At 43.5% G+C, this 25,721-nt stretch overlaps 2 protein-coding genes across 2 annotated transcripts in view; both read left to right on the top strand.

Moving 5' to 3' along the window:
- LOC311077773 (B-cell receptor CD22-like) overlaps positions 1-25,721 on the top strand; it is a 251,511-nt gene that overhangs the window by 68,020 nt on the left and 157,770 nt on the right. The window lies entirely within an intron of this gene.
- Positions 1,709-23,887, top strand: LOC311069499 (uncharacterized protein; the record flags this gene model as incomplete). The annotated part of the gene is made up of 5 exons (XM_084092699.1): positions 1,709-1,757; positions 3,018-3,266; positions 22,472-22,816; positions 22,915-23,174; positions 23,861-23,887. The coding sequence occupies 5 exons, from the start codon at positions 1,709-1,711 to the stop codon at positions 23,885-23,887; spliced, it is 930 nt and encodes a 309-aa protein (XP_083948825.1).

Raw genomic sequence — 25,721 nt, 5'->3', positions numbered from 1 at the left:
CAAGATAAAACTATAATTCATTCAATCCATGAAAACAAACCTATAATTCCTGCAAAAACCACAGAGTGCATAGACTGCAACCATAGGCCTAGAGCTACACCTATGTGCCATAAAATACCATGTCCCTGGTTGGGAAAGATGGTCTGGCCAAGTAACAAAGACAGATCAACAGTTGATCACGAAAAGCAGTGTGCTCGTAAATTAAACCCGGAGAAAAAAGTTTGGTATTGTGTCATAAAAGCTGAAGCTCCATGGAATCAAACTCTTATGGAAAAATATGAGAAAGATACTATTACTATATGGCACAAATGGATAATAAAGAATTATAATTTCACACAAGGAACAGGTAGTGAAGCAGATAGGACTACGTGGACTGTGAAAGCCACATTAGAAGGAAAGAAAAGAGCAAATGGAAATTATAAACATCCATATACGCTAGAATATTTTCCAAATGCAGGTATTCCAGAGAAACTTATAGCTATCTCCGGAATATCAAAATACCTAACAACAAAAGTGATGGAGCAACAATATAGGAGCGCATTGTTGTTATACATGCTGCAGGGAGGAGAAGCGTTAAAGCATTATACCATCACTAAAAGACCTAATGGTTACATAAGATACCACGGAAGACATCAAGATATAAAAGATGTACATACTGGAAGAAAAGAAGGCAACCTTGTATGGCCGTTACACATGAAATATCTAGGTTCACACAAAATCTTAAACTCCTATAAATCCCAAAATATAGGACAATGGGAAACTGGCTATTATTTAAAAGTATCTGATCCAGATAGTTACTCGTGGGGAACTCAGAGTAAAATATATATCAGGCCCACTCGAGGAAACTTCAACAAAAGATGGAATGTTACGGATTGGTATGGAGAGCCGTGCACAAGACGAGGCAATTTTGATATTGTAAAATCTTCAAAAGGAAAAAGGATAGCATATAACCTTAAATGTGTTAAAGAATTCGACTTAGGAACAGAAGTATTGATGGTAGGTGAAAGAATGGATAATAAAAAGATCGAATTTTGGAGTGACCGCGTAGAAACTAAATATTTATGCAGAGGGGACCTATTTAACAATTGGCAACATGCAACTTTTAGTGCCCCCATAATGCAATCTTACGCAGCTAAAAACACAAAGGGGAACATTGATAGGAATTATATGTCATGCAACTACGAAGCCATGGAAGGCGCCCTCTGGGCAGGAGAGAACTTAAAGATTACTCCACTGATTCTAAAGCAAATGGTAGGAGAAACGCAAATCAGGAAAATATGTGCTATTATACCTTATATTAAATATATAAGTGAGTGGAAAGACTTATTACATCCAGTCGATGATTTAACAGAATCGGAGAGCCTTGGAGCTCACTGGATTCACCGTTTAGACTACTGGTCAAAAACCAGAAGCCCTTCAGACGTAACTTTGATTAAATTAATTGGGAGAATAGTGAAAACAGCATTCGAAGATATAGGCGGGAAAATTAAGGCAGTGGCCACAAATGTATGGAGTATAATGACAGACGCATGGGAGATAGTAAAAACTATTCTTTATTGTGTGGGAGTCACGATAGCAATCATTGTGATAATAGGTATTCTAATTAAATTAGTGAAAATATGCTTACATTGTAGGAAGCTAAAACAGTTAGCTGTCCAAGCCAAATATAGAAAGATTCGACTGTCAGCTGATCTTTCAGAGTCCGAGAATGAGAGTGAAGGAGAAGGTGCCTACGGCTAATTCAAAGATCGTAAAAAGTTAGTGGCTCGTAAAATCACTTCATTCTCCTGAAAACCAGCATACTGAACGGAGTATACCAGCTAAAAAGTTTTGAGAAACCTGAAGAATGGCTTTAACAAAACCAAATTGGGGAAACAACTCCACTGCAACTTGTTCTGAATTGCCTGTAAATAAATTTCAAATTATAATCTACAATGTAATTTTGATCCTTTATTGGATATGTATGTTAATGGGTTTACAAGGGTTATGGCAAATTCCAATTGCAATATGTAACCTAGCCTCATTTAATTTGGAGAAAAGGCTAAATCTGGCAAGCATGATAATAGGACAAGTTGTGAAAAGCCCTAAGATAAAATCCATTTTTGGACTTAGAGGCATGATCAGATTGGCAACACTTAATATAATACTTTTTGCATGTGATTTATTGAAGTATTATCTTGGGATCCAATCTGTAAAGTACATAGTACTCTCTTCTACACTATTGGTGATTTTGTATCTTATAATACTTGCCACAAGAAGAGTAGAAATTGAAGGTACAAAAATGACTGTCTATGAAATAACTGTAGTTGCAACTGCATTTATGATAATGATGATTGCAGAGTACTATGATGATTATGTGATGTGTGGTATAGCAATATTAATAGTTAGTAATGATTGGTTTTATGTAACAAAACTGATAAAAGCTGGTAAAGAATGTTGTTTCAATATTGAGCTGACAAACCCTTTTATAACCTACCAATAGGATGCATCAGCTTCTGGATGGCAAAGGAAACGATACATAGACTGCATCTCAAATGAAATTTGTGGACCAAGAAATGTAGTTAAAAAACAGACGAACTGTGTTATATGTGGAAAGCTTCCAGGAGGTTTAAGAATAAGATGTTTTCTGATGAATCAGCGGCAAGACCTCTGTTCAAATTGTACTGTAATACAAAATGTAAAGATGGATGAAATTGTACAAGTGACTGTGACTCAACGAGGAAAAAGAATGGACCGTAGTGGTCCTTGGGTGTCAAAGATTTATATAGAATGGTGCATGGCAATGAAATTTAAATGCTGTAAGGTCAGTGAAATTCTAACCGTACAGGCTGGCTACAGAAATAATTATGCAGCTACCAGATATCACCTGGAACCACGGGTGTATCTAAAGAAAAAGAAAAATGGAGGTTTAAAAGAAATAATAGGAATGGTTTACAGGCATTGGGTTCTGGATAATCCTAGCCAACCCGGAAGTGCTAGACAAAAATTCAATTATAGCTGTGTTTATGTCCCCGCAGAGAGTCCTCATATCAAAGGCCCCTGGAGTCTGGACAATGGTACCGTTGACTCTGGATGTGGCCGAAAGAGGACTCATCTTCGCAGTCAACCAAGTGAACTTGGACAGACTGCTGAAAGTCTGGCGGAACAAACACGAGTTTCAGTGGAAGCCAGCACTCAAACCGTGGTACAGGCAGAAGGTTATCCAGAGTCTGAGAACCTGGTGTCATCAAGTTGGGATGAGCCAGGATCAAGCCAACTCATTAAAAGTGATGATATGTAAAAATGATGGGATTAGTCATAGACTGTACGAGATAGAATTTGACGGCATTACCCCAAGTATCTACTGTACTGATTTTGTGAGCAAAATGGATAGATTTGGTGTAAGAGATTTTGTAGATAAACTGAAACCAAGAAAACCTAGAGCTAGATTGAACAAGTTTAGAAGAATTAAAGAAGCTCATTTAATGCCGAAAGGGGGTGTGATGTCAAGTCACGAGGATCCACCTGAGAGCGGCATTTCATTCACTTCACCCATACCTCAAACTCGCCGACAACGCAGAAAGGGCCATAATAAGAAGCCTGTACCCAATACTGCGGCAGATGCAATTCTTGGTCTTTTAGAACACATGACTGTTCAATGATAATTGTTTTGTATGAAAAGTTTTTCTGTCCATCGCTGCTACTCTCAAAGTCACATGAGAGAGCAGTGACATGGGTCTTTGTCCACACATACAGAGAAGCTATTGTATCTTCTGGGGGGATTTCCGTCGACTGGACAGTCAAGCAACTACGGATAAGAGTGTTAAGACATTTGCTGGGATCAGCATCTGCACATGTGATTTGCCTTACAGTAAATATGACGAAAGGTATTCGAATCTGGATTATAAAAGAAAGGAACTGGAGACGGATAAGGGCTCATCCTTGCAATCTCCAATTCAGGACCCCAGCAGTTCCTGAATGCAAGAAGCTGTTTAAGCATAGCTAATATTACTCTGTTAGTCTAAGTACTCTATTATATTCTGTAACAAGTATTCTTTTCATTTTTGATTCTTTTAATAAATATTGTTAAACATTTATTCAAAATCATCTGACTGGAACTTGGAATTTTTGAGTACGCTTCACCTTTTCTTTCCTGGATCAGGACGATCCGAACCGGGGGAAAACTACAGAGGGTGAGCATTAATTCTGATATGTGAATAATCAGTATGCACTGTTTGATTGATTGACACGCCTGGCTAAAGAAACAACTTATAACAGGGTTATTGTTGTATAGCAAACACGGTTGAAGAGTACCTAAACAGGTAGACTTATACTACGAAGGGGACATTTATTATATTTATAATCCTTATTATCTTTATAATAAAATACGAATTTGTAGAGACTGATCACCTAACTCTTAAAAGTACGACTAAAGGTTAGGCTCTTTAGATACCGCAGGATTATTTATATGTCCTGATAGGATGTAAAATAATTTGGAACGGTATTTCATCGTATAAACTTTTACAAAGAGTGTGAGTATAAGAGGAGGAAGAGTGTGAGTATAAGAGGAGGAAGAGTGTGAGTTAGAGGAGGAAGAGTATGAGTATAAGAGGAAGAGTGAGTTAGAGGACGAAGAGTGAGTTAGAGGAGGAAGAGTGTGAGTGTAAGAGGAGGAAGAGTGCGTGTAAGAGGAGGAAGAGTATGAGTTAGAGGAGGAAGAGTGTGAGTATAAGAGGAGGAAGAGTGTGAGTATAAGAGGAGGAAGTGTAAGAGGAGGAAGAGTACGAGTGTAAGAGGAGGAAGAGTACGAGTGTAAGAGGAGGAAGAGTACGAGTGTAAGAGGAGGAATAGTGTGTGTTTAAGAGGAGGAAGAGTGTGAGTTAGAGGAGGAAGAGTGTGAGTATAAGAGGAGGAAGAGTGTGTGTATAAGAGGAGGAAGAGTGTGTGTATAAGAGGAGGAAGAGTGTGAGTATAAGAGGAGGACGAGTGTGAGTATAAGAGGAGGAAGAGTGAGTTAGAGGAGGAAGAGCGCGAGTGTAAGAGGAGGAAGAGCACGAGTGTAAGAGGAGGAAGAGCACGAGTGTAAGAGGAGGAAGAGCGCGAGTGTAAGAGGAGGAAGAGTAAGTTAGAGGAAGAAGAGTATGTTAGAGGAAGAAGAGTGAGTTAGAGGAGGAAGAGTACGAGTGTAAGAGGAGGAAGAGTACGAGTGTAAGAGGAGGAAGAGTACGAGTGTAAGAGGAGGAAGAGTGTGTGTAAGAGGAGGAAGAGTACGAGTGTAAGAGGAGGAAGAGTGTGTGTAAGAGGAGGAAGAGTACGAGTATAAGAGGAGGAGTATAAGAGGAGGAAGAGTACGAGTGTAAGAGGAGGAAGAGTACGAGTGTAAGAGGAGGAAGAGTACGAGTGTAAGAGGAGGAAGAGTGTGAGTTAGAGGAGGAAGAGTGTGAGTGTAAGAGGAGGAAGAGTGTGTGTAAGAGGAGGAAGAGTATGAGTTAGAGGAGGAAGAGTGTGAGTATAAGAGGAGGAAGAGTGTGAGTATAAGAGGAGGAAGAGTGAGTGTAAGAGGAGGAAGAGTACGAGTGTAAGAGGAGGAAGAGTGAGTTAGAGGAGGAAGAGTATGAGTATAAGAGGAAGAGTGAGTTAGAGGACGAAGAGTGAGTTAGAGGAGGAAGAGTGTGAGTGTAAGAGGAGGAAGAGTGTGTGTAAGAGGAGGAAGAGTACGAGTGTAAGAGGAGGAAGAGTGTGTGTAAGAGGAGGAAGAGTACGAGTATAAGAGGAGGAAGAGTACGAGTGTAAGAGGAGGAAGAGTGTGTGTAAGAGGAGGAAGAGTACGAGTATAAGAGGAGGAGTATAAGAGGAGGAAGAGTACGAGTGTAAGAGGAGGAAGAGTACGAGTGTAAGAGGAGGAAGAGTACGAGTGTAAGAGGAGGAAGAGTACGAGTGTAAGAGGAGGAAGAGTACGAGTGTAAGAGGAGGAAGAGTGAGTTAGAAGAGTGTGAGTGTAAGAGGAGGAAGAGTGTGAGTGTAAGAGGAGGAAGAGTGTGAGTATAAGAGGAGGAAGAGTGTGAGTTAGAGGAGGAAGAGTATGAGTATAAGAGGAAGAGTGAGTTAGAGGACGAAGAGTGAGTTAGAGGAGGAAGAGTGTGAGTGTAAGAGGAGGAAGAGTGTGTGTAAGAGGAGGAAGAGTACGAGTATAAGAGGAGGAAGAGTACGTGTAAGAGGAGGAGTATAAGAGGAGGAAGAGTACGAGTGTAAGAGGAGGAAGAGTACGAGTGTAAGAGGAGGAAGAGTACGAGTGTAAGAGGAGGAAGAGTACGAGTGTAAGAGGAGGAAGAGTGAGAGTGTAAGAGGAGGAAGAGTACGAGTATAAGAGGAGGAAGAGTGTGTGTAAGAGGAGGAAGAGTGTGAGTGTAAGAGGAGGAAGAGTACGAGTGTAAGAGGAGGAAGAGTGTGTGTAAGAGGAGGAAGAGTACGAGTATAAGAGGAGGAAGAGTACGAGTGTAAGAGGAGGAGTATAAGAGGAGGAAGAGTACGAGTGTAAGAGGAGGAAGAGTACGAGTGTAAGAGGAGGAAGAGTGAGTTAGAGGAGGAAGAGTGTGAGTGTAAGAGGAGGAAGAGTACGAGTGTAAGAGGAGGAAGAGTGAGTTAGAGGAGGAAGAGTGAGTTAGAGGAGGAAGAGTGAGTTAGAGGAGGAAGAGTGTGAGTGTAAGAGGAGGAAGAGTACGAGTATAAGAGGAGGAAGAGTGTGTGTAAGAGGAGGAAGAGTGTGTGTAAGAGGAGGAAGAGTACAAGTGTAAGAGGAGGAAGAGTACGAGTGTAAGAGGAGGAAGAGTACGAGTGTAAGAGGAGGAAGAGTGTGTGTAAGAGGAGGAAGAGTACGAGTGTAAGAGGAAGAAGAGTGAGTTAGAAGAAGAAGAGTGAGTTAGAGGAGGAAGAGTATGAGTGTAAGAGGAGGAAGAGTACGAAGAGTACGAGTGTAAGAGGAGGAAGAGTGAGTTAGAGGAGGAAGAGTGTGAGTGTAAGAGGAGGAAGAGTACGAGTGTAAGAGGAGGAAGAGTGAGTTAGAGGAGGAAGAGTGTGAGTGTAAGAGGAGGAAGAGTACGAGTATAAGAGGAGGAAGAGTGTGTGTAAGAGGAGGAAGAGTGTGTGTAAGAGGAGGAAGAGTACAAGTGTAAGAGGAGGAAGAGTACGAGTGTAAGAGGAGGAAGAGTACGAGTGTAAGAGGAGGAAGAGTACGAGTGTAAGAGGAGGAAGAGTGTGTGTAAGAGGAGGAAGAGTACGAGTGTAAGAGGAAGAAGAGTGAGTTAGAAGAAGAAGAGTGAGTTAGAGGAGGAAGAGTACGAGTGTAAGAGGAGGAAGAGTACGAGTATAAGAGGAGGAAGAGTGTGTGTAAGAGGAGGAAGAGTACGAGTGTAAGAGGAGGAAGAGTGTGTGTAAGAGGAGGAAGAGTACGAGTGTAAGAGGAAGAAGAGTGAGGAAGAGTACGAGTATAAGAGGAGGAAGAGTGTGTGTAAGAGGAGGAAGAGTGTGTGTAAGAGGAGGAAGAGTACAAGTGTAAGAGGAGGAAGAGTACGAGTGTAAGAGGAGGAAGAGTACGAGTGTAAGAGGAGGAAGAGTGTGTGTAAGAGGAGGAAGAGTACGAGTGTAAGAGGAAGAAGAGTGAGTTAGAAGAAGAAGAGTGAGTTAGAGGAGGAAGAGTATGAGTGTAAGAGGAGGAAGAGTACGAAGAGTACGAGTGTAAGAGGAGGAAGAGTGAGTTAGAGGAGGAAGAGTGTGAGTGTAAGAGGAGGAAGAGTACGAGTGTAAGAGGAGGAAGAGTGAGTTAGAGGAGGAAGAGTGTGAGTGTAAGAGGAGGAAGAGTACGAGTATAAGAGGAGGAAGAGTGTGTGTAAGAGGAGGAAGAGTGTGTGTAAGAGGAGGAAGAGTACAAGTGTAAGAGGAGGAAGAGTACGAGTGTAAGAGGAGGAAGAGTACGAGTGTAAGAGGAGGAAGAGTACGAGTGTAAGAGGAGGAAGAGTACGAGTGTAAGAGGAGGAAGAGTGTGTGTAAGAGGAGGAAGAGTACGAGTGTAAGAGGAAGAAGAGTGAGTTAGAAGAAGAAGAGTGAGTTAGAGGAGGAAGAGTACGAGTGTAAGAGGAGGAAGAGTACGAGTATAAGAGGAGGAAGAGTGTGTGTAAGAGGAGGAAGAGTACGAGTGTAAGAGGAGGAAGAGTGTGTGTAAGAGGAGGAAGAGTACGAGTGTAAGAGGAAGAAGAGTGAGTTAGAAGAAGAAGAGTGAGTTAGAGGAGGAAGAGTGTGAGTGTAAGAGGAGGAAGAGTACGAGTATAAGAGGAGGAAGAGTGTGTGTAAGAGGAGGAAGAGTGTGTGTAAGAGGAGGAAGAGTACAAGTGTAAGAGGAGGAAGAGTACGAGTGTAAGAGGAGGAAGAGTACGAGTGTAAGAGGAGGAAGAGTACGAGTGTAAGAGGAGGAAGAGTACGAGTGTAAGAGGAGGAAGAGTGTGTGTAAGAGGAGGAAGAGTACGAGTGTAAGAGGAAGAAGAGTGAGTTAGAAGAAGAAGAGTGAGTTAGAGGAGGAAGAGTATGAGTGTAAGAGGAGGAAGAGTACGAGTGTAAGAGGAGGAAGAGTGAGTTAGAGGAGGAAGAGTGTGAGTGTAAGAGGAGGAAGAGTACGAGTGTAAGAGGAGGAAGAGTGAGTTAGAGGAGGAAGAGTGTGAGTGTAAGAGGAGGAAGAGTACGAGTATAAGAGGAGGAAGAGTGTGTGTAAGAGGAGGAAGAGTGTGTGTAAGAGGAGGAAGAGTACGAGTGTAAGAGGAGGAAGAGTACGAGTGTAAGAGGAGGAAGAGTACGAGTGTAAGAGGAGGAAGAGTACGAGTGTAAGAGGAGGAAGAGTGTGTGTAAGAGGAGGAAGAGTACGAGTGTAAGAGGAAGAAGAGTGAGTTAGAAGAAGAAGAGTGAGTTAGAGGAGGAAGAGTACGAGTGTAAGAGGAGGAAGAGTACGAGTATAAGAGGAGGAAGAGTGTGTGTAAGAGGAGGAAGAGTACGAGTGTAAGAGGAGGAAGAGTGTGTGTAAGAGGAGGAAGAGTACGAGTGTAAGAGGAAGAAGAGTGAGTTAGAAGAAGAAGAGTGAGTTAGAGGAGGAAGAGTGTGAGTGTAAGAGGAGGAAGAGTACGAGTATAAGAGGAGGAAGAGTGTGTGTAAGAGGAGGAAGAGTGTGTGTAAGAGGAGGAAGAGTACAAGTGTAAGAGGAGGAAGAGTACGAGTGTAAGAGGAGGAAGAGTACGAGTGTAAGAGGAGGAAGAGTACGAGTGTAAGAGGAGGAAGAGTGTGTGTAAGAGGAGGAAGAGTACGAGTGTAAGAGGAAGAAGAGTGAGTTAGAAGAAGAAGAAGAGTGAGTTAGAGGAGGAAGAGTACGAGTGTAAGAGGAGGAAGAGTACGAGTGTAAGAGGAAGAAGAGTGAGTTAGAGGAGGAAGAGCACGAGTGTAAGAGGAGGAAGAGTGAGTTAGAGGAAGAAGAGTGAGTTAGAGGAAGAAGAGTGAGTTAGAGGAAGAAGAGTGAGTTAGAGGAAGAAGAGTGAGTTAGAGGAAGAAGAGTGAGTTAGAGGAAGAAGAGTGAGTTTGAGGAGGAAGAGTACGAGTGTAAGAGGAGGAAGAGTGAGTTAGAGGAAGAAGAGTGAGTTAGAGGAGGAAGAGCACGAGTGTAAGAGGAGGAAGAGTGAGTTAGAGGAAGAAGAGTGAGTTAGAGGAAGAAGAGTGAGTTAGAGGAAGAAGAGTGAGTTAGAGGAAGAAGAGTGAGTTAGAGGAGGAAGAGTACGAGTGTAAGAGGAGGAAGAGTACGAGTGTAAGAGGAGGAAGAGTACGAGTGTAAGAGGAGGAAGAGTACGAGTGTAAGAGGAGGAAGAGCACGAGTGTAAGAGGAGGAAGAGTGAGTTAGAGGAGGTAGAGTGACCTAGAGGAGGAAGAGTGAGTTAGAGGAAGAAGAGTGAGTTAGAGGAGGAAGAGCACGAGTGTAAGAGGAGGAAGAGTACGAGTGTAAGAGGAGGAAGAGTACGAGTGTAAGAGGAGGAAGAGCACGAGTGTAAGAGGAGGAAGAGTGAGTTAGAGGAGGAAGAGTGACTTAGAGGAGGAAGAGTGAGTTAGAGGAAGAAGAGTGAGTTAGAGGAGGAAGAGCACGAGTGTAAGAGGAGGAAGAGTGAGTTAGAGGAAGAAGAGTGAGTTAGAGGAAGAAGAGTGAGTTAGAGGAAGAAGAGTGAGTTAGAGGAGGAAGAGTACAAGTGTAAGAGGAGGAAGAGTACGAGTGTAAGAGGAGGAAGAGCACGAGTGTAAGAGGAGGAAGAGTGAGTTAGAGGAGGAAGAGTGACTTAGAGGAGGAAGAGTGAGTTAGAGGAAGAAGAGTGAGTTAGAGGAAGAGTGTGAGTATAAGAGGAGGAAGAGTGTGAGTAAGAGGAGGAAGAGTACGAGAGTAAGAGGAGGAAGAGCACGAGTGTAAGAGGAGGAAGAGCACGAGTGTAAGAGGAGGAAGAGCACGAGTGTAAGAGGAGGAAGAGCACGAGTGTAAGAGGAGGAAGAGCACGAGTGTAAGAGGAGGAAGAGCACGAGTGTAAGAGGAGGAAGAGCACGAGTGTAAGAGGAGGAAGAGTGAGTTAGAGGAGGAAGAGTGACTTAGAGGAGGAAGAGTGAGTTAGAGGAAGAAGAGTGAGTTAGAGGAAGAAGAGTGAGTTAGAGGAAGAAGAGTGAGTTAGAGGAGGAAGAGTACGAGTGTAAGAGTAGGAAGAGTACGAGTGTAAGAGGAGGAAGAGTACGAGTGTAAGAGGAAGAAGAGTGAGTTAGAGGAGGAAGAGTACGAGTGTAAGAGGAGGAAGAGCACGAGTGTAAGAGGAGGAAGAGCACGAGTGTAAGAGGAGGAAGAGTGAGTTAGAGGAGGAAGAGTGACTTAGAGGAGGAAGAGTGAGTTAGAGGAAGAAGAGTGAGTTAGAGGAAGAAGAGTGAGTTAGAGGAAGAAGAGTGAGTTAGAGGAGGAAGAGTACGAGTGTAAGAGTAGGAAGAGTACGAGTGTAAGAGGAGGAAGAGTACGAGTGTAAGAGGAAGAAGAGTGAGTTAGAGGAGGAAGAGTACGAGTGTAAGAGGAGGAAGAGTGTGAGTATAAGAGGAGGAAGAGTGTGTGTATAGGAGGAGGAAGAGTGTGAGTATAAGAGGAGGAAGAGTGTGTGTATAAGAGGAGGAAGAGTGTGAGTATAAGAGGAGGAAGAGTGAGTTAGAGGAGGAAGAGCGCGAGTGTAAGAGGAGGAAGAGCGCGAGTGTAAGAGGAGGAAGAGCGCGAGTGTAAGAGGAGGAAGAGCGCGAGTGTAAGAGGAGGAAGAGCGCGAGTGTAAGAGGAGGAAGAGCGCGAGTGTAAGAGGAGGAAGAGCACGAGTGTAAGAGGAGGAAGAGCACGAGTGTAAGAGGAGGAAGAGCACGAGTGTAAGAGGGGGAAGAGTACGAGTGTAAGAGGAGGAAGAGCACGAGTGTAAGAGGAGGAAGAGTGAGTTAGAGGAGGAAGAGTGACTTAGAGGAGGAAGAGTGAGTTAGAGGAAGAAGAGTGAGTTAGAGGAAGAGTGTGAGTATAAGAGGAGGAAGAGTGTGAGTAAGAGGAGGAAGAGTACGAGAGTAAGAGGAGGAAGAGTACGAGAGTAAGAGGAGGAAGAGTACGAGAGTAAGAGGAGGAAGAGTACGAGTGTAAGAGGAGGAAGAGCACGAGTGTAAGAGGAGGAAGAGCACGAGTGTAAGAGGAGGAAGAGCACGAGTGTAAGAGGAGGAAGAGCACGAGTGTAAGAGGAGGAAGAGCACGAGTGTAAGAGGAGGAAGAGTGAGTTAGAGGAGGAAGAGTGACTTAAAGGAGGAAGAGTGAGTTAGAGGAAGAAGAGTGAGTTAGAGGAAGAGTGTGAGTATAAGAGGAGGAAGAGTGTGAGTAAGAGGAGGAAGAGTACGAGAGTAAGAGGAGGAAGAGTACGAGAGTAAGAGGAGGAAGAGTACGAGTGTAAGAGGAGGAAGAGTACGAGTGTAAGAGGAGGAAGAGTACGAGTGTAAGAGGAGGAAGAGTACGAGTGTAAGAGGAGGAAGAGTACGAGTGTAAGAGGAGGAAGAGTACGAGTGTAAGAGGAGGAAGAGTACGAGTGTAAGAGGAGGAAGAGTACGAATGTAAGAGGAGGAGGAAGAGTATGAGTATAAGAGGAAGAGTGAGTTAGAGGACGAAGAGTGAGTTAGAGGAGGAAGAGTGTGAGTGTAAGAGGAGGAAGAGTGTGTGTAAGAGGAGGAAGAGTACGAGTGTAAGAGGAAGAAGAGTGAGTTAGAGGAGGAAGAGCACGAGTGTAAGAGGAGGAAGAGTACGAGTGTAAGAGGAGGAAGAGTACGAGTGTAAGAGGAGGAAGAGTACGAGTGTAAGAGGAGGAAGAGTACGAGTGTAAGAGGAGGAAGAGTACGAGTGTAAGAGGAGGAAGAGTACGAGTGTAAGAGGAGGAAGAGTACGAGTGTAAGAGGAGGAAGAGTACGAGTGTAAGAGGAGGAAGAGTACGAGTGTAAGAGGAGGAAGAGTGAGTTAGAGGAGGAAGAGTGTGAGTGTAAGAGGAGGAAGAGTGTGAGTGAGTATAAGAGGAGGAAGAGTGTGAGTTAGAGGAGGAAGAGTATGAGTATAAGAGGAAGAGTGAGTTAGAGGACGAAGAGTGAGTTAGAGGAGGAAGAGTGTGAGTGTAAGAGGAGGAAGAGTGTGTGTAAGAGGAGGAAGAGTGTGAGTTAGAGGAGGAAGAGTGTGAGTGTAAGAGGAGGAAGAGTACGAGTGTAAGAGGAGGAAGAGTACGAGTGTAAGAGGAGGAAGAGCACGAGTGTAAGAGGAGGAAGAGTGAGTTAGAGGAGGAAGAGTGACTTAGAGGAGGAAGAGTGAGTTAGAGGAAGAAGAGTGAGTTAGAGGAAGAGTGTGAGTATAAGAGGAGGAAGAGTGTGAGTAAGAGGAGGAAGAGTACGAGAGTAAGAGGAGGAAGAGTACGAGAGTAAGAGGAGGAAGAGTACGAGAGTAAGAGGAGGAAGAGTACGAGTGTAAGAGGAGGAAGAGCACGAGTGTAAGAGGAGGAAGAGCACGAGTGTAAGAGGAGGAAGAGCACGAGTGTAAGGAGGAAGAGCACGAGTGTAAGAGGAGGAAGAGTGAGTTAGAGGAGGAAGAGTGACTTAGAGGAGGAAGAGTGAGTTAGAGGAAGAAGAGTGAGTTAGAGGAAGAGTGTGAGTATAAGAGGAGGAAGAGTGTGAGTAAGAGGAGGAAGAGTACGAGAGTAAGAGGAGGAAGAGTACGAGAGTAAGAGGAGGAAGAGTACGAGTGTAAGAGGAGGAAGAGTACGAGTGTAAGAGGAGGAAGAGTACGAGTGTAAGAGGAGGAAGAGTACGAGTGTAAGAGGAGGAAGAGTACGAGTGTAAGAGGAGGAAGAGTACGAGTGTAAGAGGAGGAAGAGTACGAGTATAAGAGGAAGAGTGAGTTAGAGGACGAAGAGTGAGTTAGAGGAGGAAGAGTGTGAGTGTAAGAGGAGGAAGAGTGTGTGTAAGAGGAGGAAGAGTACGAGTGTAAGAGGAAGAAGAGTACGAGTGTAAGAGGAGGAGGAAGAGTATGAGTATAAGAGGAAGAGTGAGTTAGAGGACGAAGAGTGAGTTAGAGGAGGAAGAGTGTGAGTGTAAGAGGAGGAAGAGTGTGTGTAAGAGGAGGAAGAGTACGAGTGTAAGAGGAAGAAGAGTGAGTTAGAGGAGGAAGAGCACGAGTGTAAGAGGAGGAAGAGTGAGTTAGAGGAAGAAGAGTGAGTTAGAGGAAGAAGAGTGAGTTAGAGGAAGAAGAGTGAGTTAGAGGAGGAAGAGTACGAGTGTAAGAGGAGGAAGAGTACGAGTGTAAGAGGAGGAAGAGTACGAGTGTAAGAGGAGGAAGAGTACGAGTGTAAGAGGAGGAAGAGTACGAGTGTAAGAGGAGGAAGAGTACGAGTGTAAGAGGAGGAAGAGTACGAGTGTAAGAGGAGGAAGAGTGAGTTAGAGGAGGAAGAGTGTGAGTGTAAGAGGAGGAAGAGTGTGAGTGAGTATAAGAGGAGGAAGAGTGTGAGTTAGAGGAGGAAGAGTATGAGTATAAGAGGAAGAGTGAGTTAGAGGACGAAGAGTGAGTTAGAGGAGGAAGAGTGTGAGTGTAAGAGGAGGAAGAGTGTGTGTAAGAGGAGGAAGAGTGTGAGTTAGAGGAGGAAGAGTGTGAGTGTAAGAGGAGGAAGAGTACGAGTGTAAGAGGAGGAAGAGTGTGTGTAAGAGGAGGAAGAGTACGAGTGTAAGAGGAGGAAGAGTACGAGTGTAAGAGGAGGAAGAGTACGAGTGTAAGAGGAGGAAGAGTACGAGTTTAAGAGGAGGAAGAGTGAGTTAGAGGAGGAAGAGTGTGAGTGTAAGAGGAGGAAGAGTACGAGTATAAGAGGAGGAAGAGTGTGTGTAAGAGGAGGAAGAGTATGAGTTAGAGGAGGAAGAGTGTGAGTGTAAGAGGAGGAAGAGTGTGAGTATAAGAGGAGGAAGAGTGTGAGTATAAGAGGAGGAAGAGTGTGAGTTAGAGGAGGAAGAGTATGAGTATAAGAGGAAGAGTGAGTTAGAGGACGAAGAGTGAGTTAGAGGAGGAAGAGTGTGAGTGTAAGAGGAGGAAGAGTGTGTGTAAGAGGAGGAAGAGTATGAGTTAGAGGAGGAAGAGTGTGAGTGTAAGAGGAGGAAGAGTACGAGTGTAAGAGGAGGAAGAGTGTGTGTAAGAGGAGGAAGAGTACGAGTGTAAGAGGAGGAAGAGTACGAGTGTAAGAGGAGTATAAGAGGAGGAAGAGTACGAGTGTAAGAGGAGGAAGAGTACGAGTGTAAGAGGAGGAAGAGTACGAGTGTAAGAGGAGGAAGAGTACGAGTGTAAGAGGAGGAAGAGTACGAGTGTAAGAGGAGGAGGAAGAGTATGAGTATAAGAGGAAGAGTGAGTTAGAGGACGAAGAGTGAGTTAGAGGAGGAAGACTGTGAGTGTAAGAGGAGGAAGAGTGTGTGTAAGAGGAGGTAGAGTACGAGTGTAAGAGGAAGAAGAGTGAGTTAGAGGAGGAAGAGCACGAGTGTAAGAGGAGGAAGAGTGAGTTAGAGGAAGAAGAGTGAGTTAGAGGAAGAAGAGTGAGTTAGAGGAAGAAGAGTGAGTTAGAGGAGGAAGAGTACGAGTGTAAGAGGAGGAAGAGTACGAGTGTAAGAGGAGGAAGAGTACGAGTGTAAGAGGAGGAAGAGTACGAGTGTAAGAGGAGGAAGAGTACGAGTGTAAGAGGAGGAAGAGTACGAGTGTAAGAGGAGGAAGAGTGTGAGTGTAAGAGGAGGAAGAGTGTGAGTGAGTGTAAGAGGAGGAAGAGTGTGAGTTAGAGGAGGAAGAGTATGAGTATAAGAGGAAGAGTGAGTTAGAGGACGAAGAGTGAGTTAGAGGAGGAAGAGTGTGAGTGTAAGAGGAGGAAGAGTGTGTGTAAGAGGAGGAAGAGTGTGAGTTAGAGGAGGAAGAGTGTGAGTGTAAGAGGAGGAAGAGTACGAGTGTAAGAGGAGGAAGAGTACGAGTGTAAGAGGAGGAAGAGCACGAGTGTAAGAGGAGGAAGAGTGAGTTAGAGGAGGAAGAGTGACTTAGAGGAAGAAGAGTGAGTTAGAGGAAGAGTGTGAGTATAAGAGGAGGAAGAGTGTGAGTAAGAGGAGGAAGAGTACGAGAGTAAGAGGAGGAAGAGTACGAGAGTAAGAGGAGGAAGAGTACGAGAGTAAGAGGAGGAAGAGTACGAGTGTAAGAGGAGGAAGAGCACGAGTGTAAGAGGAGGAAGAGCACGAGTGTAAGAGGAGGAAGAGCACGAGTGTAAGAGGAGGAAGAGCACGAGTGTAAGAGGAGGAAGAGCACGAGTGTAAGAGGAGGAAGAGCACGAGTGTAAGAGGAGGAAGAGTGAGTTAGAGGAGGAAGAGTGACTTAGAGGAGGAAGAGTGAGTTAGAGGAAGAAGAGTGAGTTAGAGGAAGAGTGTGAGTATAAGAGGAGGAAGAGTGTGAGTAAGAGGAGGAAGAGTACGAGAGTAAGAGGAGGAAGAGTACGAGAGTAAGAGGAGGAAGAGTACGAGTGTAAGAGGAGGAAGAGTACGAGTGTAAGAGGAGGAAGAGTACGAGTGTAAGAGGAGGAAGAGTACGAGTGTAAGAGGAGGAAGAGTACGAGTGTAAGAGGAGGAGGAAGAGTATGAGTATAAGAGGAAGAGTGAGTTAGAGGACGAAGAGTGAGTTAGAGGAGGAAGAGTGTGAGTGTAAGAGGAGGAAGAGTGTGTGTAAGAGGAGGAAGAGTACGAGTGTAAGAGGAAGAAGAGTACGAGTGTAAGAGGAGGAGGAAGAGTATGAGTATAAGAGGAAGAGTGAGTTAGAGGACGAAGAGTGAGTTAGAGGAGGAAGAGTGTGAGTGTAAGAGGAGGAAGAGTGTGTGTAAGAGGAGGAAGAGTACGAGTGTAAGAGGAAGAAGAGTGAGTTAGAGGAGGAAGAGCACGAGTGTAAGAGGAGGAAGAGTGAGTTAGAGGAAGAAGAGTGAGTTAGAGGAAGAAGAGTGAGTTAGAGGAAGAAGAGTGAGTTAGAGGAAGAGTGTGAGTATAAGAGGAGGAAGAGTGTGAGTAAGAGGAGGAAGAGTACGAGAGTAAGAGGAGGAAGAGTACGAGAGTAAGAGGAGGAAGAGTACGAGAGTAAGAGGAGGAAGAGTACGAGTGTAAGAGGAGGAAGAGCACGAGTGTAAGAGGAGGAAGAGCACGAGTGTAAGAGGAGGAAGAGCACGAGTGTAAGAGGAGGAAGAGTGAGTTAGAGGAGGAAGAGTGACTTAGAGGAGGAAGAGTGAGTTAGAGGAAGAAGAGTGAGTTAGAGGAAGAGTGTGAGTATAAGAGGAGGAAGAGTGTGAGGAAGAGGAGGAAGAGTACGAGAGTAAGAGGAGGAAGAGTACGAGAGTAAGAGGAGGAAGAGTACGAGTGTAAGAGGAGGAAGAGTACGAGTGTAAGAGGAGGAAGAGTACGAGTGTAAGAGGAGGAAGAGTACGAGTGTAAGAGGAGGAAGAGTACGAGTGTAAGAGGAGGAAGAGTACGAGTGTAAGAGGAGGAAGAGTACGAGTGTAAGAGGAGGAAGAGTACGAGTGTAAGAGGAGGAAGAGTACGAGTGTAAGAGGAGGAAGAGTGAGTTAGAGGAGGAAGAGTGTGAGTGTAAGAGGAGGAAGAGTGTGAGTGAGTATAAGAGGAGGAAGAGTGTGAGTTAGAGGAGGAAGAGTATGAGTATAAGAGGAAGAGTGAGTTAGAGGACGAAGAGTGAGTTAGAGGAGGAAGAGTGTGAGTGTAAGAGGAGGAAGAGTGTGTGTAAGAGGAGGAAGAGTGTGAGTTAGAGGAGGAAGAGTGTGAGTGTAAGAGGAGGAAGAGTACGAGTGTAAGAGGAGGAAGAGTGTGTGTAAGAGGAGGAAGAGTACGAGTGTAAGAGGAGGAAGAGTACGAGTGTAAGAGGAGGAAGAGTACGAGTGTAAGAGGAGGAAGAGTACGAGTTTAAGAGGAGGAAGAGTGAGTTAGAGGAGGAAGAGTGTGAGTGTAAGAGGAGGAAGAGTACGAGTATAAGAGGAGGAAGAGTGTGTGTAAGAGGAGGAAGAGTATGAGTTAGAGGAGGAAGAGTGTGAGTGTAAGAGGAGGAAGAGTGTGAGTATAAGAGGAGGAAGAGTGTGAGTATAAGAGGAGGAAGAGTGTGAGTTAGAGGAGGAAGAGTATGAGTATAAGAGGAAGAGTGAGTTAGAGGACGAAGAGTGAGTTAGAGGAGGAAGAGTGTGAGTGTAAGAGGAGGAAGAGTGTGTGTAAGAGGAGGAAGAGTATGAGTTAGAGGAGGAAGAGTGTGAGTGTAAGAGGAGGAAGAGTACGAGTGTAAGAGGAGGAAGAGTGTGTGTAAGAGGAGGAAGAGTACGAGTGTAAGAGGAGGAGTATAAGAGGAGGAAGAGTACGAGTGTAAGAGGAGGAAGAGTACGAGTGTAAGAGGAGGAAGAGTACGAGTGTAAGAGGAGGAAGAGTACGAGTGTAAGAGGAGGAAGAGTACGAGTGTAAGAGGAGGAAGAGTACGAGTGTAAGAGGAGAAAGAGTACGAGTGTAAGAGGAGGAGGAAGAGTATGAGTATAAGAGGAAGAGTGAGTTAGAGGACGAAGAGTGAGTTAGAGGAGGAAGAGTGTGAGTGTAAGAGGAGGAAGAGTGTGTGTAAGAGGAGGAAGAGTACGAGTGTAAGAGGAAGAAGAGTGAGTTAGAGGAGGAAGAGCACGAGTGTAAGAGGAGGAAGAGTGAGTTAGAGGAAGAAGAGTGAGTTAGAGGAAGAAGAGTGAGTTAGAGGAAGAAGAGTGAGTTAGAGGAGGAAGAGTACGAGTGTAAGAGGAGGAAGAGTACGAGTGTAAGAGGAGGAAGAGTACGAGTGTAAGAGGAGGAAGAGTACGAGTGTAAGAGGAGGAAGAGTACGAGTGTAAGAGGAGGAAGAGTACGAGTGTAAGAGGAGGAAGAGTGAGTTAGAGGAGGAAGAGTGTGAGTGTAAGAGGAGGAAGAGTGTGAGTGAGTATAAGAGGAGGAAGAGTGTGAGTTAGAGGAGGAAGAGTATGAGTATAAGAGGAAGAGTGAGTTAGAGGACGAAGAGTGAGTTAGAGGAGGAAGAGTGTGAGTGTAAGAGGAGGAAGAGTGTGTGTAAGAGGAGGAAGAGTGTGAGTTAGAGGAGGAAGAGTGTGAGTGTAAGAGGAGGAAGAGTACGAGTGTAAGAGGAGGAAGAGTACGAGTGTAAGAGGAGGAAGAGCACGAGTGTAAGAGGAGGAAGAGTGAGTTAGAGGAGGAAGAGTGACTTAGAGGAAGAAGAGTGAGTTAGAGGAAGAGTGTGAGTATAAGAGGAGGAAGAGTACGAGAGTAAGAGGAGGAAGAGTACGAGAGTAAGAGGAGGAAGAGTACGAGAGTAAGAGGAGGAAGAGTACGAGAGTAAGAGGAGGAAGAGTACGAGTGTAAGAGGAGGAAGAGCACGAGTGTAAGAGGAGGAAGAGCACGAGTGTAAGAGGAGGAAGAGCACGAGTGTAAGAGGAGGAAGAGCACGAGTGTAAGAGGAGGAAGAGCATGAGTGTAAGAGGAGGAAGAGTGAGTTAGAGGAGGAAGAGTGACTTAGAGGAGGAAGAGTGAGTTAGAGGAAGAGTGTGAGTATAAGAGGAGGAAGAGTGTGAGTAAGAGGAGGAAGAGTACGAGAGTAAGAGGAGGAAGAGTACGAGTGTAAGAGGAGGAAGAGTACGAGTGTAAGAGGAGGAAGAGTACGAGTGTAAGAGGAGGAAGAGTACGAGTGTAAGAGGAGGAAGAGTACGAGTGTAAGAGGAGGAGGAAGAGTATGAGTATAAGAGGAAGAGTGAGTTAGAGGACGAAGAGTGAGTTAGAGGAGGAAGAGTGTGAGTGTAAGAGGAGGAAGAGTGTGTGTAAGAGGAGGAAGAGTACGAGTGTAAGAGGAAGAAGAGTACGAGTGTAAGAGGAGGAGGAAGAGTATGAGTATAAGAGGAAGAGTGAGTTAGAGGACGAAGAGTGAGTTAGAGGAGGAAGAGTGTGAGTGTAAGAGGAGGAAGAGTGTGTGTAAGAGGAGGAAGAGTACGAGTGTAAGAGGAAGAAGAGTGAGTTAGAGGAGGAAGAGCACGAGTGTAAGAGGAGGAAGAGTGAGTTAGAGGAAGAAGAGTGAGTTAGAGGAAGAAGAGTGAGTTAGAGGAAGAAGAGTGAGTTAGAGGAGGAAGAGTACGAGTGTAAGAGGAGGAAGAGTACGAGTGTAAGAGGAGGAAGAGTACGAGTGTAAGAGGAGGAAGAGTACGAGTGTAAGAGGAGGAAGAGTACGAGTGTAAGAGGAGGAAGAGTACGAGTGTAAGAGGAGGAAGAGTGAGTTAGAGGAGGAAGAGTGTGAGTGTAAGAGGAGGAAGAGTGTGAGTGAGTATAAGAGGAGGAAGAGTGTGAGTTAGAGGAGGAAGAGTATGAGTATAAGAGGAAGAGTGAGTTAGAGGACGAAGAGTGAGTTAGAGGAGGAAGAGTGTGAGTGTAAGAGGAGGAAGAGTGTGTGTAAGAGGAGGAAGAGTGTTAGTTAGAGGAGGAAGAGTGTGAGTGTAAGAGGAGGAAGAGTACGAGTGTAAGAGGAGGAAGAGTGTGTGTAAGAGGAGGAAGAGTGTGTGTAAGAGGAGGAAGAGTACGAGTGTAAGAGGAGGAAGAGTACGAGTGTAAGAGGAGGAAGAGTACGAGTGTAAGAGGAGGAAGAGTACGAGTTTAAGAGGAGGAAGAGTGAGTTAGAGGAGGAAGAGTGTGAGTGTAAGAGGAGGAAGAGTACGAGTATAAGAGGAGGAAGAGTGTGTGTAAGAGGAGGAAGAGTGTGAGTGTAAGAGGAGGAAGAGTGTGAGTGTAAGAGGAGGAAGAGTGTGAGTGTAAGAGGAGGAAGAGTGTGAGTATAAGAGGAGGAAGAGTGTGAGTTAGAGGAGGAAGAGTATGAGTATAAGAGGAAGAGTGAGTTAGAGGACGAAGAGTGAGTTAGAGGAGGAAGAGTGTGAGTGTAAGAGGAGGAAGAGTGTGTGTAAGAGGAGGAAGAGTATGAGTTAGAGGAGGAAGAGTGTGAGTGTAAGAGGAGGAAGAGTACGAGTGTAAGAGGAGGAAGAGTGTGTGTAAGAGGAGGAAGAGTACGAGTGTAAGAGGAGGAAGAGTACGAGTGTAAGAGGAGGAGTATAAGAGGAGGAAGAGTGCGAGTGTAAGAGGAGGAAGAGTACGAGTGTAAGAGGAGGAAGAGTACGAGTGTAAGAGGAGGAAGAGTGAGTTAGAGGAGGAAGAGTGTGAGTGTAAGAGGAGGAAGAGTACGAGTATAAGAGGAGGAAGAGTGTGTGTAAGAGGAGGAAGAGTATGAGTTAGAGGAGGAAGAGTGTGAGTATAAGAGGAGGAAGAGTGTGAGTGTAAGAGGAGGAAGAGTACGAGTGTAAGAGGAGGAAGAGTGAGTTAGAGGAGGAAGAGTGTGAGTGTAAGAGGAGGAAGAGTGTGAGTTAGAGGAGGAAGAGTGTGAGTATAAGAGGAGGAAGAGTGTGAGTGTAAGAGGAGGAAGAGTGTGAGTGTAAGAGGAGAAAGAGTGAGTTAGAGGAGGAAGAGTGTGAGTGTAAGAGGAGGAAGAGTGTGAGTTAGAGGAGGAAGAGTGTGAGTGTAAGAGGAGGAAGAGTGTGAGTGTAAGAGGAGGAAGAGCGCGAGTGTAAGAGGAGGAAGAGTGAGTTAGAGGAGGAAGAGCATGAGTGTAAGAGGAGGAAGAGTGTGTGTAAGAGGAGGAAGAGTACGAGTATAAGAGGAGGAAGAGTACAAGTGTAAGAGGAGGAAGAGTGTGAGTGTAAGAGGAGGAAGAGTACGAGTGTAAGTATGAGTATAAGAGGTGGAAGAGTGTGAGTATAAGAGGAGGAAGAGTGAGTTAGAGGAGGAAGAGTGAGTTAGAGGAGGAAGAGTGAGTTAGAGGAGGAAGAGTGTGAGTATAAGAGGAAGAAGAGTGTGTCTATAAGAGGAGGAAGAGTGTGAGTTAGAGGAGGAAGAGTGTGTGAAAGAGGTGATGAACGAGGAGGAAGAGGAAGAGGAAGGTGTGGAGAATGTTGTCAAGGCTGGATCTGCTTCAGGGTTTTTCTCTTCTCCTGCAGAGATGATATTCTCCGGCCGGACCGACATGAAGACGTGAAGCTGAAGCAGAATAAATCTCTCTCACTGACCTTGATTCTGCAGTTGCTCAACTCTTCTGACTGTACTTTACAGTAACATGCTTTTCATTTACAGTTTTTACTGTAACCTTTTGGGCTTCTGCAGTTGGTCACTGTATTTCACAGTATGCAAATGCTGAATATACAGACATTCCATACTATACAATATTCAGTGCAATACTATACAGTACTTGCAGTGCATACAGTATTTATTCACTCACCACTGTCAGGTGTCAGTACTACTTTATTACAGAATTGCAAAATTTGTTTACTTTGTTGCAATAAATAAATAAATATTTCTCCTGTAACTGCTTTGGATTCTGTGTTCTCCATTCTTCATGTAGTGTCTAACGAATGATCTGTAGTGTTTCTAATATTGACTGATGTGTGTAAGATCTGAAAGCATTGTTTGATTTTGCCAGAAGAGTCAGAGATTCTCTGAATGAGTTTTGAACATTTGCTTTTGTGTTTAAGGTTTTGAGAAAGTGAGTGATGGTTTCAAGAAATGTGTTTTAGCAATTCAGAAAAACTGTAATTGTGCAGCTTGTTGTTTTTGGCTGATTTCTTGCTTCTCTCTTCACTCCTCTGTCTTAAAGTAATTCACACTGAGATTATTTATTTACATTTATCTTATATTTCCTGTAATGAGTCGCTGTTTTCAAATAGCAATAAAGTATTGTCATGTTTTCATGTCCCAATATAACAGATAAAACAACATTTACAGTTTGATGAATTCTGTGTTTCAGGGGTTTCTAGTGCTGGTTGGGGTGTGAGTTACAGTCCTTCACACATCTGTGCACTAAAGGACTCAACAGTGATAATGAGATGCACTTATACATACCCTACTGGACATCAGATGAAGAAAGTGTTCTGGACCAATGATTATATGAATGGTGTAGATCCTCGTGATCTGTCTAATGACCCTGAATACAGTCAGAGGCTTCAGTATCTGGGAGATAAACAGCAGAACTGCACCGTCAGACTGAGTCATGTGACACTGAAGGATTCACGCATGTACTATTTCAGATTCATCACTGATAAACCTGATGGAAAATATACTGGTTATCCAGGAGTGACTCTTAATGTCACAGGTGACTTTGGTGAGGTTTATCTCTTCTTCTGTGCATTATGTTGAATAATAATCAGTGTATGACAGCAGCACTAGATATAATGTGTGTGTTGTGTTCAGATCTTCAGGTGGAGTCTCCTGAGAGAGTGACAGAGGGAGATTCAGTCACTCTGAGATGTAAAAGCAGCTGCGCTCTGACTGACAGAGCAACATTCATCTGGTACAGAAACTCACAGCCATTAACTGAGAGAAGAGACAGAAACAATGAACTCCTGCTGCAGTCAGTCAGAAGAGAGGATTCAGGCAGATATAGCTGTGCTGTAGACGGACACACTCACATCTCTCCTGAGGTTCAGCTCAATGTCATGTGTGAGTGCAGAGTGACTTTTCAAACATTACAAAGAATAAATATCTGAATGTATTATTTATAAAAATGTTTGAACCACTATTTTTAAGACTGCCCCTTCCCGACACCCGTGGGACACTTGCCATTTTACATTTATAACAATAATATCTTAGTCTTAGATCAGCTCTGATGACAGTGGAGAATACAAGTGCAAGTCCATCAATGAGCATGGAGAGAAAGACTCTGATACTGTGACTTTAAACATCATGTGTGATTTAATGATAGTTCAGTAACTGACATTAAATCCTCGAAACATCTGTGATGTTAAGTTTAATATGATTGTTAATGATATCAATATTTCTCTGTATCAGATCCACCCAGGAACGTCTCAGTGTTGATGAGTCCATCTGGTGTAATAGTGGAGGGAGATTCAGTGACTCTGAACTGCATCAGTGACTCAAACCCTCCTGCAGAAATCAGCTGGTTTAAAGGAGGAACGATTGTAGGATCTGGAAGAATCTACAACATCTCAAAGATCAGCTCTGATGACAGTGGAGAATACAAGTGCAAGTCCATCAATGAACATGGAGAGAAATACTCTGATACTGTGACTTTAAACGTCATGTGTGAGTTAATGATCACCTACATATTGTTAAAAAACTTATTTTAAGTTAAAATAGTTTTCTAATATGTGTTGTGAATTTTCATTTTTGTCTTTAGATCCTCCCAGGAGTGTCTCAGTGTTGATGAGTGGATCTGGTGTAATAGAGGAGGGAGATTCAGTGACTCTGAACTGCATCAGTGACTCAAACCCTCCTGCTCTGAACTTCAGCTGGTTTAAGGAGAATGAAACCTCAGCTGTTGGATCTGGACAGAGTTTCAGTGCACTACAGAGTGGACGCTTCTACTGTCAGGCTCACAATCAACATGGATCTCAGAGATCAGACACTGTAACTGTCACAGGTGAAGCTTTTATTAACACACTCCTGTATCTTCACATCATTCATCAGTTTGGAGAGTTAATCATGATGATCTTCCTCTTTCAGTTCATCATGTTGCTGTTGGGAATGTGATTGTGATCACAGCGGCATCTGGAGGATTAGTCTTCATCATCATCATCATCATCCTGTTTATACTGTGAGTTAAAAAACTGCAGTGATTGTACAAGTACACTTTTGGTCTAATGTAGAAGGAAATTATCCATTTGTGTTTGATTATTAGTAATCTTTAAAAACAGCGTTCATATTTTCTCTTAATTTAATACATTCGTCCAATGTCTGTTAATGTCTGTGATTATAACAGGAAGAAACAAAGGAGTGTTAAAGCTGAAGATCACACAGTGAAAGAGGTAAATCATCCAAACACAACATGACTTTACAGAAGCAGAAAATCAGTCGATCAGCCGTTATCTGTAGCCGCGTTTCCATTACCCTTCAAATTGCGCAAATTGAAATTGCGAATTGAAAATACGCCCAATGGAAACACGTCAATTTCACAAAAACTCCCATTTATCGCAAAAAAGTATTTAAGCTCGCATATGAGGTGTTTTTTCAGGCAATTCGAAAAAGGAATATTTTGCAAAACTGCAATGGAAACAGTTTTTGAGCATTTACAGTCACCTGACTTAGATGACGTGGTGTGTTTGGACAGAATATGAGACAGAGCTCTTTTTTAAATTCATAAAAGACAAAAGAATGACAGAAATACTGGATTCTAAACCTCAATGAAATTCCACAATCAAGACCTCGAAGCAGATATGAGTGAGAAAAACCCAGTAACACCTCATATGTGCCGCTCACAGTATAAGGGTCTTTCCTTGCCATTAATGCTTGGATAACACACCTACGTTTCCTTCCATTAATAATAATAATAATGTCTAGTGCAGTACGTGGCTGTGATATATATAAACTTACCAATGTCCGTTGCCATGATTTTTGGAATGACTTATCGCGAGAGGAAAAAATGATGTTTTAGTCGCATGACATCGGTTAATGGAAACACTGTCATTTCGCAATAGTTTTTTATCAATATTTAGAAAAAATCGCAAAAGTTTTGCTCAAATCTTTAATGGAAACGCGCCTTGTGTCTCAGCCTGTAACTGTACGAACTGATAGGAAACTAACATTATTAAAGTCTTTGTCAACACAGTCCAGGAAAAAAATTATTAATAAATAAAACTGAAGAAAACATTTAACTAATTGTTCCATGGTTTAATGGAATACTTATAAATATTTATTGTTTTAATATAGGTTTGTTGGTCTAATTGCATAATCATTTACATATAGTGTGATGAATGAACATGTCACTTCATTTACTCATTCTGCCCTATTCTTCTCCACTCCGTGTGTGAATCAATGAAATGTACTGTATTTTACATCACTACATTGATTTGATCTAACCTGATACTTGATCTGAAAAGTTTGAGGCAAACTGCTCTAGACTGAGAATCTTCAGATCAAACTGATTTACATGTCTTAATAATAATTACAAATTTTCTTGTATTTCAGAATGATCTCTATTCTTGCGTGTCACAGAGCGTTTCAGTCCATGATAAGCCTCTTTCTGAACAAGATTCAGCCAG

Source organism: Abramis brama (genome assembly GCF_963993115.1).
Source record: "Abramis brama genome assembly, chromosome: 2".
NCBI classification, from domain to species: domain Eukaryota; kingdom Metazoa; phylum Chordata; class Actinopteri; order Cypriniformes; family Leuciscidae; genus Abramis; species Abramis brama.
The sequence above is the reverse complement of the archived record's forward strand: the minus strand, read 5'-3'. Positions and strand labels throughout refer to the sequence as shown.